At 34.3% G+C, this 18876-nt stretch overlaps 1 protein-coding gene across 2 annotated transcripts in view; it reads left to right on the top strand.

Annotated features, from left to right (window-relative positions):
• The window catches only part of LOC110112609 (delta(14)-sterol reductase), a 60552-nt gene that overhangs the window by 39307 nt on the left and 2369 nt on the right, over nucleotides 1-18876 (top strand). Inside the window, exons 6-9 of one of the 2 annotated variants that reach the window (XM_020844896.2) lie at nucleotides 1159-1206; nucleotides 11166-11286; nucleotides 11367-11413; nucleotides 12014-12095. In XM_020844896.2, coding sequence (XP_020700555.1) covers nucleotides 1159-1206; nucleotides 11166-11286; nucleotides 11367-11413; nucleotides 12014-12095 — 298 coding nt within the window. The remainder of the gene's footprint in view (nucleotides 1-1158; nucleotides 1207-11165; nucleotides 11287-11366; nucleotides 11414-12013; nucleotides 12096-18876) is intronic. The other variant, XM_020844898.2, reaches the window with a different exon arrangement.

Genomic DNA, 18876 nt, shown 5'->3' with positions numbered 1-18876 from the left:
AGCAATTTTTTCAACATCTCTTACATCACGGCGAACTTCCCTTCTGTCCTTTTATTATTGGATGATATCTGATTTTAAAAATCAGAAATTTTTCCTCCAAATCTGATTTAAGTTGCCCAATTTCTCCTTCCAAAATTTTAACTTTTTCCTAGCCATATTTCTTCCCAAGAATCACGAGATCTTCTTTCGGATGAAATTTCAGAATTTCAACAACCGATGGCCCCAAGACAAAGCTCTGATACCAATTTGATAGGAAATACTTGAGTTTGCAAGTAACCCTAAGGGGAAATACTTGAGTTTGCAAGCAAACCTAACTATAATTGGTGAGAGAGAAATCAACAGTACGATGCAGAAATTTTAGAAAATTGGAAATCAAACACAAGTGAACTAATTAAAACAAAGATGATAAATACAAAATCCCTAAACAGCTCCTAATTTAAATTTTCCCTCCCAAAGTAGCATTTAATTAAGTTGTGGCCCCCATCTCTCCAACCGGCCTCTCTCTCTCTTCCCATTGGTTCCTCCCCTGCCTCCTGTAGCAAAGAATCGGTCCAGGTTGGACTATTTTAGCTAGCCCTAGGGCCGGCCTAACAATAACATGGGTAGAAATTTTTCAAAAAGATTTATGAAAAACAAATTTAACACCTCATGCAATACTCAGCATTAATGATTACAAAATAAGGATTCATTAAGAGGATCACATCTAGTTGGAGTAGAGTTAATGATGATGGGAAAGGCTTAGTTATTATGGTGGGTCTTTCTCTCTTCCCTCTGCCCCCAATGATCTTGAAAATCGAGTGTTAATTGTATTTTTGGGCTGCATCAAGTTGTTTATGTTATTGAACAGACTTAACATGTAATTATGTAACTATCACTTTGGGCTATCTGCCTTCAATCGGAGGAGGGTTTAACAGCACAAGTGTAATCAGACTCCAATCGGTTGCAGTGGAACGTCAGAATTTTTTTTCTTGCAAATATCTTGATAAACCGACTGAATGGAATTGTACAAATTACCATATTGTTTGTTTTTTATTCATGTAAAAAGTTCATATTCTCTAATGTTAATGAAAGCAATGATTTAAAAGGTTTTACTTTTGAAAGTATGGGGAGTAAAGAGTGTTTTCTGCGCTATTCTGTTTTTGATTGATTGCTTTGTAGGTGGTTTGGCGTACAGCTAAATCCTCATTTCATGGGTATCGATCTCAAGTATGTGAGGCATTGTCTGCTTATTTATTTTATCTTGTCTTTTTTTACCAATGTCTGATGAAGACTGTAAAGGAAATGCTACATTTATTTCCAAAATTTATATCAAAAGGCCAGTATAATTTAACATCAGCATCATTGGCCTTATTCCCCAACTATTGGTGCTGGCTTTATTAATCCAGCTAGTAAATTTTAACAGATGAAAAAGTAATCTGCTGAAATCTCATGATATTTTCTTTGAGAGTTGATTATCTTTCATTTTTATTAAGACGAAATGTGGCATGGCTCAAGTTTGTTTGGCAAGAAGGGTGAGGCAAGATACTTTCCTTTTTCAATCAAGGCACTAATTTCTAAACTATCGCAAAGAAACGTTCTGTAAATTTTTGAAATAACTTATGAATATCAACGTCATTTTCGTAAAAAAATACAACTTATATAACACAAACATTTATAGAAGGCATAATAAGCAAGAGCCAGCATTCACAATACTACTATTGTGAAGTATTGTTATATGTAAGAGCAAAAACAGAAACTATAATTTTTAAATGTTTTTTTTTTTAATTAAAAAGTTAAGGAAAGAATCATATCAGAATTCATTGAGTTTTCACAAATTCAAATGAATATGATAAATAGCATTTTAGCAATAATATTTCATAACAACATAAAATTATTAGTCATAATGCACACAGAAAATTCGAGGGTTGACAGAAGAACCTGTATGGGAACTTAAAATTAGAAAAAACAAGGAGACCAAGAAGAGTTGAAGAGCAGAGTTCTACCACTCTCCCTGGCTGAATGAGAAGCTGATAGAGATCCGTTTAATTAAATCATGAATTTTTTAGAAAAGACATACTGATGAAACTAAATAAGAAGATTGAGAGTAATGTAGTAAAACCAGGATCTTTTAACATTATTTTGCACAAATATGTCAAACAAGTAGATATTTAAAAATGAAAAATTAATTTAGCAAATCTTAGAAGATCACAAAGTTGCTTGCTTCATAGATCCCTTGATCTTAGGTGTGGTATTAAGGCACTCACCTATTTAGATGGATTATCTGGAAATCCTAAATCCCTAACGTTGTGTGATTGTCAAAGGTGTTCACACGTTAGTATCTTAAGATCTTAATACCTTGTGAACAGAATGATGAAAATCTGAAGATGTATCTTTGTTATAAGCACATAAAGTAAATTTTAAATTTCATTTTCTTAAAGTTTACATTATATTTCTTTTTAGTTTATTTTAGAACATGCTTATGATGTTGATCGTATTGAGAATGAGCCCTATTCTAATAGTTGAACTTCCTCTTTAAGTTTGGCTAACTATTGAAGGGGATTAATTCAAATAACATCATAATAATAGCCCTGGCTCCAGCTTTTAGAGCATCCAACTCTTAAACATTTCATGATTTCTAATCCTATAATTTTCTCCCGCTCAGTGCTGCTAATGCTATAGTCCAATAATCCTTTGCTATGAAATGCTATTGCCACTTATTGCACTGGAGTTCTTGGATTTATTGGAAAATCTATTATTGGCTACAATCACAAGATGTTGGTATCAACAGCTTCCTTTAGTGATTTCCATGATTTCTACTACAATTACGGACTGTGTATACCACTAATTTCTATAGTTGATGCTTGTGCGGCTCTTAATTTTCCTTTTACAAATGAATTCGTTTGAAAATTATGGAGCTAAATAATTATTCTATGTTTATGTGTTAGGTCTGAAACTCGCATTTCTTACTAGAATATGAGGAATTTATTATTTTAGCTCCTTCGTGGGCTGTGAATTGGACCTCTTGGCCATGTTAAAATTATTAAATATTTGAGTATTGAAGTAAAAGTTTTAGTTTTTCTCAATTCTTGTGTGTGTGCCAATTGAATGTGTAATCTTTAAGCAATTTGATGGTGTTCAGATTATTTTGGGGGACAAGTCTCCTTGTACTAAAATAGGGCTTGTTTATTTCTTTTAGTGATTTTTATCATATTCCTTACTTATAATTTGTGCAGTGGCTAGTTTGTATGCGTGATTGAAGATTTTTCAAGTACGATAATGTTAGACCTGTCCATTGAACCGGTCCAGCCTGTGCGAAGTAGGCGGAACTCTCCGCCATTTTGTACGCGCGATCCGTCTGTCGGATCTGACAGCGTTGTTTAGGAAGATTTCTGAAGGGAGTTAGGAGGGAAATTTGAATGTAGGGATTGTTTAGATATTTCCTTTTGGATTGTATGCATTAAATAGTTTGTTTTCCTAGGGTTAGGACATCTTGAATTTGGCTGAAATTTGAGATCTCTTAGGTTTTTAGGCTCTAGCGGCGTCTAGAAATTCGGGAGAGATAGATCCTCCTCTCGAATAGAGGATCAATTATATCTTGCTATTTTTCTTTCGTTAGTTGGATTATTGCAATAAAATCTACTGTTTTCTTATTTTTACATTGGTTTTGTGAATCGTTCTCGCAGTTTGTCTTTATTGTTAGGGTTTACTTGAGATATTTAACTGTTTCCTAACAAATTGATATCATAGAAGATTTTGGGATTGTTTGGGGGATTTTTCAGAGAAAATCAGCGGTTGATTGTTAACATGAAGGGGGCTATTTTTTGGTATCAAGATTCAATTTTTTAGTCCAACAAAAATTTGGGTATCGATAGCGGCCAACAAAGTGTTACGTTGGAGGAACACCTTGAAGGGGAGATTGGACAGATGAAATATGAAATTTCAGATCTATAAACTTAAGTTACAGATTTAAAGAAATAAATTTTACTCATCTATGATAAGATCGATTCAAATTTTTTCATATTGGGAGAGATGTTAAAGATAGTGCTCAAGGGTTAAAACAAAACAAAAAACAAGAAAAATGTCGTCAGAGGTTAAGTCACTGACAGCCGGGGAAGTGAAGAAAACCCTAAGCCAATCAAACAAAGGGAGAATCCGAAGGTGGAGATTTTAGGAGGAGAAAAAGGCCTCCCCTAGGGCCTATTCCCAAGGATGAGTCCGGTAGAGAGTATGTGAAGAGGCATGAGGGGGTTGGGCATAAGTGGACTGATGTTGAATTTGAAAGAAGAGGTGTCGAATTTGAAAGAAGAGAGTTTGACAATGATCGAATGGGTGCTGAATTTGAAGGGAGATGGTGGACTTGTGATAGGTTTGGGTGCGAGCAGAGGAAGGATGATTGGCACAATTAGGGGGAACCACCCCCTTCGGGAATGGGAAATTTCGGAGGAAGCAAGGTTAACAGAGATCTAAGAGTGAGGAAACTGAATATTCCTATTTTTGAGGGAGAGGATACACATGGGTGGATCTAAAGGGTGAAAAGGTACTTTATTGTCAATAAGTTGACGAATGAGGAGATCCGGGCGGCAATCCGAGTGATGAGGCCTCGTGACTTGGGAGAGGCTATGGAGCTAGCTCAGTTGGTGGCGGATTAAAGACACCTGGAGAGAGAAACGGGAGGCAGCAACTCAGCAGGCTCGTACAAGATGACTATCACCTTATTGGTATCCAAGGAGCCAACATTGGATACTCTTCGGTGGACTCCAAAGGAAAAGATTGTATGAGGAAAACCTGTGGAAAACTTCAAGAAGTTCACAAAAATGAAATTATAGGAGAACAGGGTAAAGGGGCTCTATTTCAGATGTAACGAGAAGTATACTCCGGGGCACAGGTGTAAGGACCAAACTCTTCAAGTTCTCACCATTTGTGATGAAGAGGGAATGGAGGAGGGTGTCATCTTTTCACCTTGCGGACAAGGTGAGTCTTTGGGAGGGGAGTATTGTTAGATCCGTCCATTGTATCAGTATTGGCCCGTGCGAAGCAGACAGAACTCTCCGCCATCCTGTATGCACGATCCAACCGCCGTATCTGACAGAGCTGTTTAGGAAGGTTTTTGAAGGGAGTTAGGAGAGAAATTTGAATGTAGGGATTGTTTAGAGATTTCCTTTTGGATTCTATGCATTAAATAGTTTGTTTTTCTAGAGTTAGAGCATCTTGCATTTGGCTGAAATTTGAGATCACTTAGGTTTTTGGGCTCTACCGGCGTCTAGAGATTTGAGAGAGATAGATACTCTCGAATAGAGGATGAATTGTATCTTGTTATATTTTATTTTTTTAGTTAGATTATTGCAATAAAATCCACTGTTTTTTGGTTTTTCCATTGGTATTATTGATCGTTCACGCTGTTTTTGTCTCTATTATTAGGGTTTACTTGAGATATTCAAGTGTTTTCCAACAGATAATTGTTGAATTCCTTTTCGTAGCATAAATCTTGATAATTGCTAAACTTTTATGTTCGTTCACTATTTTTTTATAGAATTTCAGATTTTTATGATTATTAAATTATTGTTTGGAATGAATGAAGCATGCCTATTGTTTTCACATGGAAAGTGACTAATTTTGGCTAAAGTTAATAATTAGTAACTTGCAAATTGTGGCTTTTTATGTGTTTTAATTGTGTGTATCATCCTAGGTTGTATTGTTAAACCCTACTCCCTTGGTCTTACATTAAATTTGTATGATAGCTCAGGTTTTGTTAATATGCCAATCAAAAGTGAGATTACTTTTTAATTGGATTTAGATTTCAAATAACTGTAAAATTTTTTAGCTCCTAAAATATTTTATTTGTTCTCGATAGGGTTTAAAAAATGACCCAATCTGATCTTAAAATAAAAAAGTATGGTTCGGTTTGACCGATTGAGCTTCAGGTTAGGTTCGGGTTTGAAATATTGGCCTGATAAATTTTTCGGCCAAGTCCAAGTTGACCTAAAAGCTCAAAATTTCTTGATTACCATTCATGTCTAGGTTAAATGGGTTGTGTTTATGTTAAACATGTCATTTTATGGTTAAATGAGTTGTATGTTGTTTAAATGAGTAGTGTTTATCTAAAAAAATTCAATATCTATATAATAAACAGGTTAGATTCGAGTTGAATATTTTGACCCGTGTGATTAGCGGGTTGGTTTTGAGTCAATCATTTTGAGGCTTGATCCAAACTTGACCTACTGATTTGAATTAACACTCCCAGTGTTCTGAGAATTTCTCCAACCAAAATAATTATAAACTTAAATGACTACATTTATAAAGGTTGTAACACTATGCCAACAAAGTATCAAAGGAAAGTTAGTAGTTGATGCTTTAGCATCCAAAATTTCTTTTAAGGCTTATTTTAGATGTTACCAAATGGATTACTTCATAAGTGTCATAGTAGATACTTATACTTTAATGTTGAATGTTGAAAATGAAGACAACCAGGATGATGAAGGAGAAGATATGCATGAACTCGATAATAAAATAGGTGAACTCGATAATAAAATAGGTGATTAGGAGAATGCTTTAGGTAAAAACTCTTTCAATGTCATGCAATATGTTATTGTCACGCCTATGTTGATCCTTACATCAAAATACATGCGAAAAAGGGAAAATTTGGTGAATTAAGTGACATGTGTGTCGGCAAGGCGCGTCACTTGAAGAGCTAAACGACCTCTGGTTGTCAAAAGGACCGCGCTGTTGTAATAGGGACGTTGAATTTGCCTAAGAGGGAACCCCTCGCAATCAAATCGGATAAGATCAATCAAAACAGATGATCGACACCCGAAATTGATGTGTGACATTCTCCAAACGACATCCAATCACAAAACAAACTTCGTCGTTATACTTCGAGCGTCGTACCAAAAAATGACCATAAATTCGTTCAATTGATTATGCGAGGAGATCAGTGTGGATCCCAAGGCAACGGTGCGTAAAATTGAGAAAATTGACGCGCAACATTGCCCAAACCACATCCAATCACAAAACAGACTCTGCCATTGCATTCAGAATATCGACAATACCTAAAGTGAAATGTAATTTTGTCATATTAAAATCATGTATTTCAGCGCATATATTTAGAAAATGCATGCAAATCAAAGGGTCAACGCGCAAATTTAGAGACTTGCAAATGGTCAATTCCGTTTAGGCTAAGCTACGCAAGAGACTAAACAAAATCAAAGCACATAGGAAAATTAAAACATTGCATGTGGAGTAGTTTCCAACTTAACTAGGACATAACAATGAGATCTAAGAGCAAAGAAGTAACAAACCTACGATTACTAGTGGATGGCGATTAGTAGACACAATCTCTTGCTTGAACAAACTCTCAACAAAGTAAGTAAAATTTGAAAGTAAGTGATCAAGGAAGATCACCTTCTCGGAGAGACGTCGTGATTCGCCACGTACCTTTCATTAGTCCTCTTCAACAATTACTATGGGAGGAAGAAATTTCTAGGGATCCGTCAATGACTGGAATCGCGCCGACGACGAAAATTGGAGAAGAGCCACGACGCCTTGGCCATAGGATGCAAAATCGGAATCAAATGCCGAATCGACCATGCATCAATATCATGTAAAGAGAGAATGAACTAGAGAGGGAGGGAGATAGATGACGGTGGGAGGGAGGAAGAGGCTAGGGTTAGGGGAGAACTAGATGGGATGAAGAAAAAATGTTATAATCTCCATACCAAAACTATTCTCACATTTTTAGTAGAAGTGGAGGGAAAAATCTGAAATTTGAATTTTAAATACACGTAATTAGGGGCCTTAATGTAGCATTAAAGGAGGGGGACCACCAAGGGGGGCCGGCGGCATAGTGAAGGGGGAGGGGTTTTGGGGAGAGTGTAATGGGTTTCCTAATTCGCTCCGACAAATTAATAAAGAAAAATTTCAAATCCGTTTCAATTCAAATTTGAAATTGAAACCTCATTCCAACTTTCCTAATTTGGCACCATGCAAATTTGGAAACTTTCACTCATCAAAATTTTCAATTTTCAAATTTGAAAATACATGAGGTGGCGGTAAAGGAGCCGGAGATTAACGGGGAAGTGGGGTGGTGGTGGAAGGGGAGGCCGAGATTAGGGAGATGGCTGGCGGTTAAAGGGGCGGCTGGCGGGATGATTGGGAGGGGACGGTTTTGGGGAGGTTGAGCTTGGGTGGGTGAGATTAGGAGGTGGCGGTTAGTGGTGGGGAATGACCGGTGATGGGCGTTGGGTAGATGGGAAAGAAGGGAAGATAAACCAAGAGCCACCGGTGGTGACTGTTGGGTACTACGGGTGGCCTCTCATAGGCTCCACCAATCTTTCAAACTCTCTCTCAAGCTCTCACACAAAAGCTTCAAGAAGATCAAATGCATGAACAATTTTCAATATTATTCATTAGCTTCAAAAGTACAAGATGAAGGCTTTAAATAGCCCATTACAATGACTTAAAGCAAAACAACTCAAATTCCCTCAATGGGCTACATGACTCAATCCCTCAAGCAAGGGTAAAAAGGAAAAAATGCTGAAATAAATTACATCCATAAGAAAATAAAATACACCAATAAGAAAATAACAATACTAGAATCAAAAGTACATCGGATAAATCGTGGCCGTAGATCTACGGCCACGTCGACGGTAGACTTTCCAACTGATGTCCCCATCTCCTTTTTGTCATGAACTTATATTGTCGTTGATTGAACTACAATCCTAAAGTTCTTTAGAAAAGCGGTTGTTGTTGTGGTCCCAAAATCTTGGTATTAGTTGATTTCTTATATGATGTCCTCCGTTATACTACAGTCCTTTTATTGCTTGTTGCTAATTGCTACATCCGGTGCATGTGCTGCCCTTTGGTATTCCAAAATCTTGAAACTAAAAGTTGATTTCTATCATGCATGTGTGGGAGACTTGGGCTATATGATAGAAATCAACTTTTAGTTTTTATGGATTTTAACCATATCTAGTAGGATTCTAGTATATTTCTTTTTTGGGCTATATGTAGGGCTTTTGCAATATTTAAAAATTTACTAACATAAAGCATTGAAATAAATTTTCAATTATCCTCAATTTTATGTATGTTAGTTGGATGTGTATTGTTTGAGTTCTTCATAGTTGTTGACAACTACTTTTAGTGGCGAGTCTCATTGCATTGACGTGAGAATTGGATCTTTCCTTTGGGTGATTATTATTATTATTTTTACTTTTAATTTATTTAGTAGCTTATGTGCGATTGAAATTTTATCAAATGTGATATACTTTTATTTCTTTTCATTGTGCGAGTCTTGATCATTGCTGAAATTTATGTTCATTATTTTTCTTATAGAATTTCAGATCGACAATTATTAAATTATTTATTTGAATGTATAACACATGTTTGTTGGTTTATGTTGAAAATTTTAATTTTTTGCCAAATTTAAGACTTAGTAAATTGTAGATTCTTTTTTTTTTTTCATTGTCTCATTTAGATTGCATTAGTAAACTCTAGCATCTTAACCATCCTATATCATAAAATTAATGAACTCCTTGATATTCCTAATATAAATTGAGTAATATTACCCGTAGTGGTATTGTCTTTTATTTCCCAGAAGGAAGGCCTTAGATTCAACAACTCCTACACAATAAATAAAATAAAATAAAAATAAAAGATTTAGTGAGGCTTGTCTTGGTGCAATAGCACAGCTCTAGCGCTCATCAAAGCCTCATGCACTTGATTTTCCATTCTCTATATTAAATGTGTTTTTTTTTTTCTCCGTATTATAGCAACAACTTACAAGCATTTATTAAATTATCTTGAGCTTTTGGTGGCTTAACTAAGCTTGTTTTGTGAAGAGAAATGAAAAAAAAAAAAATCTAATAGGCTTTAGCGTCGGAGAAATTGAATACGAAAGAAAATCGATTATAAGTCTGTCGCCATCTTTGAAGCACCCTTCCATAAATCTACATATGTACCATCTTTATATATGGTTTAATGTAAAAATCTACGATAAAGCCATTGGCGATTTCTTAAGGTGAAGGGATAGACATTCAACTTGCGCCATCTTTGAAACATCCTTCTCATCAGTAATTGTTGATTTCTACTGCTGGCAAGCCTTGCAGTATCCCTGAGAGAGCATTAGCACCCCTCCACTACGGCTCCTAGTAATGTATGTATTCTATGACCATCTTGGAGAAATGTTCGCATACCTCAAATTGAATACGAAAGAAAATCTATTATAAGTCTGTCGCCATCTTTGAAGCACCCTTCCATAAATCTACATATGTACCATCTTTATATATGGTTTAATGTAAAAATCTACGATAAAGCCATTGGCGATTTCTTAAGGTGAAGGGATAGACATTCAACTTGCTGCCATCTTTGAAACATCCTTCTCACCAGTAATTGTTGATTTCTACTGCTGGCAAGCCTTGCAGTATCCCTGAGAGAGCATTAGCACCCCTCCACTACAGCTCCTAGTAATGTATGTATTCTATGACCATCTTGGAGAAATGTTCGCAGACCTCTTCTTTTCTTTCTTTCTTTAGTTTTTGTTCAAGACAAATGAAATCTTTTGGTGTTCTTTTACTCTTAAGTACCACAATGGCCTGTTAGGTTTTTACCAACAATGGTGTGCGCCACTTCAGTAATAATTTTCCAAAGCACTTATGAATTTTAAATCCTTCAGCTGGGCAATATTTTGGTATACCTCCAGCATGATCTATTTGAGTGATTACAAAATTGTTCAAGACAGAAAGGAAGGAATACGCTAACTCCTTATACTTTGGCTGTCGGTTTTCACTCTAAATTTGACTCTTGAAGGCATATTGTTTGGCTGGTGAAGGCTTCATTGAGAACCCCGGGTTCGACTCCAAAAATAATAATAAATAAATAAATAAATAAAGAGGAAGGATTACACACTTCTTATACTTAAATTTGAATTTTCTTTATAAATTTGATCCTTGAAGGCTTACCGTTCGGATACTAAAGGCCTTCTTGAGTTACTTCTTAAACAGCTTGCAAAATGTGTACAGCTTTACTAAATCTCTATAACCGATCTTTTTTTCTTTGCCTACACAGTGACGTATTAAGTAGTCTTTATTTAAATATCAGAATTTATGTTTGAGTCATTGTATTGTGAATTAAAGTTACATTTCTGCAAGAATATCTGCAATTCATAAATATTTTTACTTTGTAATCCTACATAGATTCTTTTTTGTCCGCGCGGGTATGATGGGATGGCTTTTCATCAATCTCTCTCTCTTCTCCAAAAGTCTTCAAGCTGGCAATGCAAATATCTCCGTTATTCTTTACCAGCTATTTTGTGTGGTAATGTGTAGTTTTCTTTTTAGTTTTTGAGATTTAGTCCATTGTTACTAATTTTAAACTTAATTCTTCTTTCTGTTCAGTTGTACATTATAGACTATTTCTTCTACGAAGAGTTCATGACTTCCACGTAAGTACTTATAATCTTTTCATTGTGGCAATTTGGCCGGAGATTCCCGCATTTTTAGCCAGCTTTCAAAAATAGTACGTGTTAGTCTTGATCATGCTTACAGACAGACTTTTTATCCTTCCTCCATATGGCATTGTTGTGAATTTCAAATATCAATGTACATCTTAGCATTAAAAACATGGGAATGTGGACCCTATGTGTGTTTAGAAGGTATGGAGATGTGGACCCTAATGTGGAGCCAAATGTATGAAGAACAGAAAACTGACACAATCACATTGTGCAGTCACGCCATGCATCAATTATTAGAACAAAGTTATAACAACCAGATTCACTTTAAATCTCATTTAGAATGATTCAATAATTTCATTAGAAACAACAAACTTAGACAATATTAAGCTTCAGTATTATCATGCTTTAAGGTTTTATGATTATGTAGTTTGGTAATACTTTAAGGTTAACTCTAGATGATTCATTTTTAGTAAGGAAACAAGCAATTCTCCATATTCTCATAGTTTGTTTTTAGCTTTACCTTACGCTACTGATTCACTTAGTTGATTTCCAAAAGATTTAGTTTATTGATGATGGTGATTGATTTTGTAGGTGGGATGTGATTGCAGAGAGTTTGGGCTTCATGTTAGTCTTCGGAGATCTAGTATTCATTCCTTTCACTTTTAGTATTCAGGCATGTCTTACAGAAATCAATTTTCTAATTCACAATTTTTTTGCAAGTGGTTGTAAGTTATTTAACATCTCATATTTTAGTCTGTTTACCCATGTATTTCTGAAGTATGAAAATTTTTTAACCATTTGTACGAACATTATGGTAAGTTCGATGTTTGCTTCCATATTTTTTATTTGTTTTTATTCCAAACCCTTAGCTCTGTGGGATAGCTTAAATGCCCTAAATTTCATCTCTAAATTGGCATTAATGAAAAAGTAGTCAATAGAACTTAGGTTTATGTGGGGAAAATGAGACGATCAATAAGTTTAAGAAATCGTAAGTATCATGATGAGACTTTTAAACCAAAAGCCTCAACTATTTTTTATGGTCCTTCCATCTCAAAAGCTTCACCTACATCAGTATCCCTACTAGTCCCATCAGCCCCACATATCCAATCTCATTGAGGATGTTGATCAGTCACTCAGTCATTCAAACTAGTGCCAGAGGTAATTTTATGATTTTGTCTGAGGATGTTGTTGAGCATGGGAAAAACACACACGTTGATGCCATTTTGCTACATTCTAAGATGTAAGTATAGGATGTTGCTTAGACTAAGTATATTGTGCCTTCAGTCATTGTTGTTCACTAGAATCTTTTAGTGAAGATTAAGGATGTTCCACAATCCACCATATTGTTGTGCATTCCATCAATTGTTACATAGATTTACTTTATCTTATCATTGTCATATCATCATGTGTCCCTCCTGCCTATATTTCTTATTAGATATGGTGTGGCATGATTAATTTGATGTAGGTTGGTTAAATTAGTTTACAATCTACTTGTAATAACTTGAACTAAGGCAGACGAAGAAGCTTGATGTCGATTCGATTACCTGATATCGCAAGAGTCGAAGCATTTTAACAATTTGAGGAAGAAAGGAGTCATCTTTTTGTTTACGTGAGAAAGACGATGCACGCTCCTATCGGTTGGAGTCGCAGAGGCAGAATGAAAGGAGGCAAGGAAGCCGAAGGGTTAGGGCTGCTCGGCTTCATCTATATAAATTAGAGAAGAGAGGGAGGAGTGAGACCGAGAGAGCAGCAATCGGGTGCGAAAGAGTAGAGTGGGCGTTCATGCGGGCGAATTGCTTGGGCAAGCGAGGTAAGGGATTTTTTTAAGTATTTGTTAAAATTGAAATTATAAATTAAGAGAATTAATTTAGAAAAATACTTGTAAAAAATGGTGTCGGCTAATTGGAAATTAGAATAATTAGATATTAGATTAATTATTTAAAATATTTAATGATATAGACAAATATTTATATAACTACAAATTCATATAAATTTAGATGTATCAATATTAGATGATAAGAGTGAAATATATATATATATATATATATATATATATTAGAAAATAGTATTAATTAAACTATGTTTTTTATCCATTTTAAATGATAGAGGGGAGAATTAAATTTATTATCTATTAAATTCTTTTAAGAATAGATTAAATAAGATCTATTTAAGCATATTCAATAAGCGACTTAAAGAAAGATATTTATATTTATAATATAATACATTTAAATTTGGAGGAAATCTAAAACATTAAAATTAAAGAATAATTGAGTTAGAGAAATTAATAGTAATTTATGAGAATTAAATAAGATATAAATTTTTATTTGAAAATGGTATTTAAGAAAATTAATTATAAGGAGTAGTAAAGAAAATATAGTTAAATAAATATATAGAGAAAGAATGGACATTTCAAAAAATTAAATTTAATTAATGAAATAAATATGCAATTAGAAAGTAAGAGTATAGGAGATATTTTTTAAAAATAGTATTTTAAATGAGAAGTTATTAAAATGACAATATTATGAATGATAATCAAATCATAGTTAAAAGGAGGATAACAAATTCTCTTAATTAAAAATAAGAACTATTTAAGTAAACTTAATAATTAATTAGAGAGATAGGTTATATATAAGTTAAAATAAACTTTTGAAAACATGTATAATTATAGGTGTCATTTTATTGAAGTCAGAGTAAGGACATTAAGAGCAAGCAATCCTAATTAAGGTAAGTATGCATGTTTCTATATTATGATAATTGTATTACATTTTAATTATTATTGCAAATGATTTATCTTACTGTTTATTTTAACCGCATTATAAATAATCCATCTCTCATATATTGAATAATTTACCTTACATTATTGCATAAAACATAAAGTAATGAAATGATTAGATATATATAATTGCATATGCATGTTGACTGATGGAGCTCACCCCCTTATAGTACCGGCTGAGGATATAATGTACGCGTGCACGTAAATAAAAAAAGAAAAGAAAATAGAAAATAAGTATCTTTATTCGTACTAAATTTAGATGGTGGCTCATGTGGTGATTGTACTATTTACAAGAAAGAAGAAAGATATAGATAAAGATATTGTATATGCATAATATTGAAATTCTTAAAATAAAATGAATTTAAATGGAATTACTTTATAATATGAATTGAAATGCTCATGCATATTATTCTAATTACCTTGGGTTACTGTAATTTAGAAACATGTTTTACTCGCTGAGTTGTGGTTTATTTTTAGTTGCTTTAACATTTTTCATGTATAATTTAATATAATTAAGATGAATAGAATAGGTGAAAATATGTATTGGTGTGGCGCACTTGAAGAAATATATTTAAATGATTTTATTTTAATATGTTTAAAATTTGAGATTTTAGTGGCTCTTTCTGCTTTATTAGAAATAGTTAGTTATTAACTGAAAATCTAGTCGATCATCTAATCGTCTATTCTCGTCTCCTTAATTCGAGCATTCGGGTTAGGTCATGACAAAAGTGGTATATGAGCCAGCTTAATATCTTAGGCATGTGAATCGCAATGAAAGAGTCATTTGTATGATTTATGAACTTGATTTGGAATAATTTTAATATTATATTAGATATTATAATTAATCAATGTATAAATATATTAGGTATACATATGATGAAGAGGATATAACTGACAGAAATATGGAAAGAGAAGAAGTACCATCTGAAGTACCTGTAAACAACAACACCTTCACCCAAATGATGGCGGCTATGACCCAGCTGTTTCAGGAATTAAGATCACAGCCTGGTGTTTAAGCTGATAAATATCTGAAGTTATTTCAGGGCATGCGACCGCCTCTATTCGAAGGTAATGAGGGACAAATTGAGGTTAAGAATTGGTTGCTTCGTATAAAGAAAATATTGGATAGCATTTCTTATTCTGATGAGAGGAAAGTGTCACCCGCTACTTTTTTCCTTGGATGGAGAAGCAGAAAGGTGATGGAGAGGGCAACATGAAGACAAGTTGGGAGATTAGTGGAGTTAAATTGGGTGTTGGATTGCAAGTTAGGAGTATAACAAAGGTTGGCCTAGGAGTTGGGCCTGAAATTTCAAATAGCGCTAGGTTGACCTCAGTTGACTAGATCTTCCAAAATATTGATTTAAAAAATCTAAAAACCCTCTAGTTTGGCCGATTTGATTAGTTAGAGTTTAGGTTTTTAGTGGCAATTGGAAAAAATGGTTGGGGAATGATATAGAGATGTCTTGAGATATTTTTTAGAGTTTTCTATAAATTTTGGAAGAATTTAATGCAGCCAAATCTAAATTGGATCAGCACCATATCAGATTTTGGCCAAGGTTTAGGCCTTGTTTGGTTCGGCTTCAATATGCCAAAATAAGTTATTTTCACGTTCGAAAGCACAACTTTCAGATGTGATTATACCGTTAAAAACCTCAGTTCCGAAGCCAAATCGTTGAAATTACTCCAGCACATGTACTTATATTGACCAGCACGTCTGCGAGCTTCATATTTCTAGTGGCTTGTCCATAGAAATGACCTTCATGATTTTGCAACTCTCTCCATCATTTCAACTTCGACTTGCTTCCTAGCCGCCAACCCTATTCACCTGCACGACTTCTGATTCCTCTATGTTTCGCACGCCAAGGCTGAACCTCACTCGACTCTTGCACGACCACACCAGCTGCTAAACCTACCGTCGATCGGTTCAGCCAACTCTGTCTTGACCCCAGCCCGTTCAAGCACCATCGGCCTATGCTCATCCCAACTGTCGAGTCGACCTCCCAGTTGCCATCTGATGCCCCTACTAGCCCATATCCACCTCCAAGTTGAATGGACCCTCAGCTTAGGCTTTATCACCACCTTCTAGCCTGACTCCATCCATCCTACCCAAGGCTGCTTGACCGCCTAGATCTAACTATAACCTTGCTGGTCCAACAATGATATGCCTCACATTCATATTTATTAAAATGTAAATGTGTCATCTATTAGACCTACCTCTCTTAACTTCAACATCACAGCATCAAACAAAATTTTGTACCTTCACATTTTACACTTCTCACCACCTTTAAAATTGATGAAAATATCGTAATTTAAAAATCCTGGAGGTTTTTCTATCTTAGATGAAAGTTATACAATATTTAAATTAGTTTTTATTTTTTATTATGTTATTTTTCAAATTGTATATGTTACATCTTGATATATTATTCATAATTTTAAATGAATCGTAAAACTCTTATTCTTAATATTCGAATATGATGTTTAAAATGAGATATTTAAATTTTTTGTATATTTCTTAATGTCTTTATATTCCTAAGAATTGCGGACCCATGCACCTTTGTATTTCTTAATGTCTTTAAATTTGTATATTTCTTGATGTCTTTAAATTTTTTGTTTATTTCTTAATGTCTTCATATTTGACCCCATTTGGTGCCATTTAGATTTAAACGAGAATTTGACTTTTAATAGGACACAATGGAGAAAAAGGATTCATGTAGCCGACCCCACGTAGTGGGATAAAGGCTTGATGTTGTTGTTGTTGTTGTTGTTTGTCTTTATATTTGACCCCGTGCACTTCTATTACGTATAGTGGAAGAGCCATTTCTACTCTCGCTCCCGAATTAAGCACCATGTTCGACCCTTTTATCAAATTGCTCATGTTGTAAATGTTTGGTCGTCGTACCCTTTTTCATATAAGCTGTAATTTCCTCCTTCACGTTATTCGGAACATTCGCACAAGGTGTTACATTCTTATGTGAGCCGGATAAGTGTTCCTTCATGCGAGTTACTCCTCCATTCACAACTTTATCACAAAAATTGCATTTTAAATACATATATCTTCTCGCCGCCTCTTACATTAACTTGTACACTGTATTTCCAAGAAGGCTCACGCTGCAATGACGTATTTGTCTTTTCCTTGCCCCTAACTATGTTTCCTAATGCACAAATGCGAAAACATACAAAAAATCTCAAAAAATAGAAAACCCTAGATTTTTTATAACTTGAAAAAATTTTCCTTAAATTAAAAAAAAAATACATAAAACCAATAATGGAGTGCTTGTAGAGGGCGATCGGACCCTTCTTGCTCACCGGCGTGAGGTGGCGCCGGCGGGAGAGTGGCAGAAAGCCAACCCGAGCGGAGCTGAGTGGAAGGTTTGCGAACGAAAGAGGGCTTGCGGGAGAATTTCGTTCGGTTCAGTTAGAAACGAATGGAAGAATAGAAGAAATACCTTATTTTAAGTAGGTGGGACCCAATTTTAAGTGGCGTGCACCTCACATATAATTGCGCAATAGCGCCTTAGAGGGGCGCCTCTTAGCCCGTGAGGCATAAGCCTCACATGAACCCAAAATTGCTTAGGCAATGAGGCGTTTGGGGGCTGAATTGTGCAAAGGCAAACCTCTAATTGTGCAATTTTAAACTATGAGGAATATTAAGAGTAAGATAAAATATTTATCTTATTAGACCTATAAATATGATAACAACATTTGATATCTAGATTATAATTTTTATTATTAATATTAGAACTTCAAACTACGTAAATAAAACTTAATAAATTAAATTAAGTATAAATTCAATATTTTTATTAATAAGAATAGAAATAAATAATAAGTCATTAATATATAATTAATTAACATAGATGATATGTTAAATGAGAGAATTTAACAATTTCGTGGAGTCAAGGTTTCAATTTTTTTATTTTCTGCCTCATTTATCTTAAAGTCTAAAACTAATAATCGATGTTGGGTACATAAATTTTCACTTGGAATAACTTTACAATCTTTACAATTTAAATGGTCTAATTTTCTTATAATAAAGTAAATAATATAAGTTTTACTATATCTATTTTTATAAGTGATGAGGTGCTCATCTCTTTGATGTCAAAAATAATGTTGGTATTGTGTCCCAATGGAGAGGCCACTTGGTGAGAGTTAAATTAGGTTGTAACCCTTCACAAGTGTCTTATATAGGTGGGAAATATATCGATGGTGGATTGCAAGTTAAGAGTATAACAACGGTCAACTTAAAGTTTGGGCTTGAAATTTTAGATAGCGCTAGATTGATTTAAATTGACTAGATCTTTCAAAAATTGATCGAAAAAATTTTAAATCACTTTTAAAAGTTAGGGAAGGTCTACTTGTGAAAATGAAAGGTTTCATCATTTTTTGGAGGATTTTAGTTTTTTTTTTTTTTTAATTTTAAAATTGGCTAGGTATAGTAAAAGTCTGATTTGTTTGATTTATTAGTTAGGGCTAAATCTTTAGTGGCAATATTTAAACTCAAGAAAAAAGGCAGAAAAGACTAGGGAATGATATAGGGGTGTCTTGAGATGTGTTTTAGAGTTTCCCACAATTTTGGGAAGTGTTTAATTAATGCCACCAAATCTAAACTAGATCAACACTAGATCAAATTTTAGCTAGGGTTTGGATGACCACTATGAGTAGGTCTAAGTGGAAATTTTTATGG

Source organism: Dendrobium catenatum, unplaced genomic scaffold (genome assembly GCF_001605985.2).
Source record: "Dendrobium catenatum unplaced genomic scaffold, ASM160598v2 fragScaff_scaffold_459, whole genome shotgun sequence".
In the NCBI taxonomy this organism is placed as follows: Eukaryota; Viridiplantae; Streptophyta; class Magnoliopsida; order Asparagales; family Orchidaceae; genus Dendrobium; species Dendrobium catenatum.
Note: the sequence above shows the minus strand (reverse complement) of the source record. Positions and strands in the feature narration are given on the sequence as shown.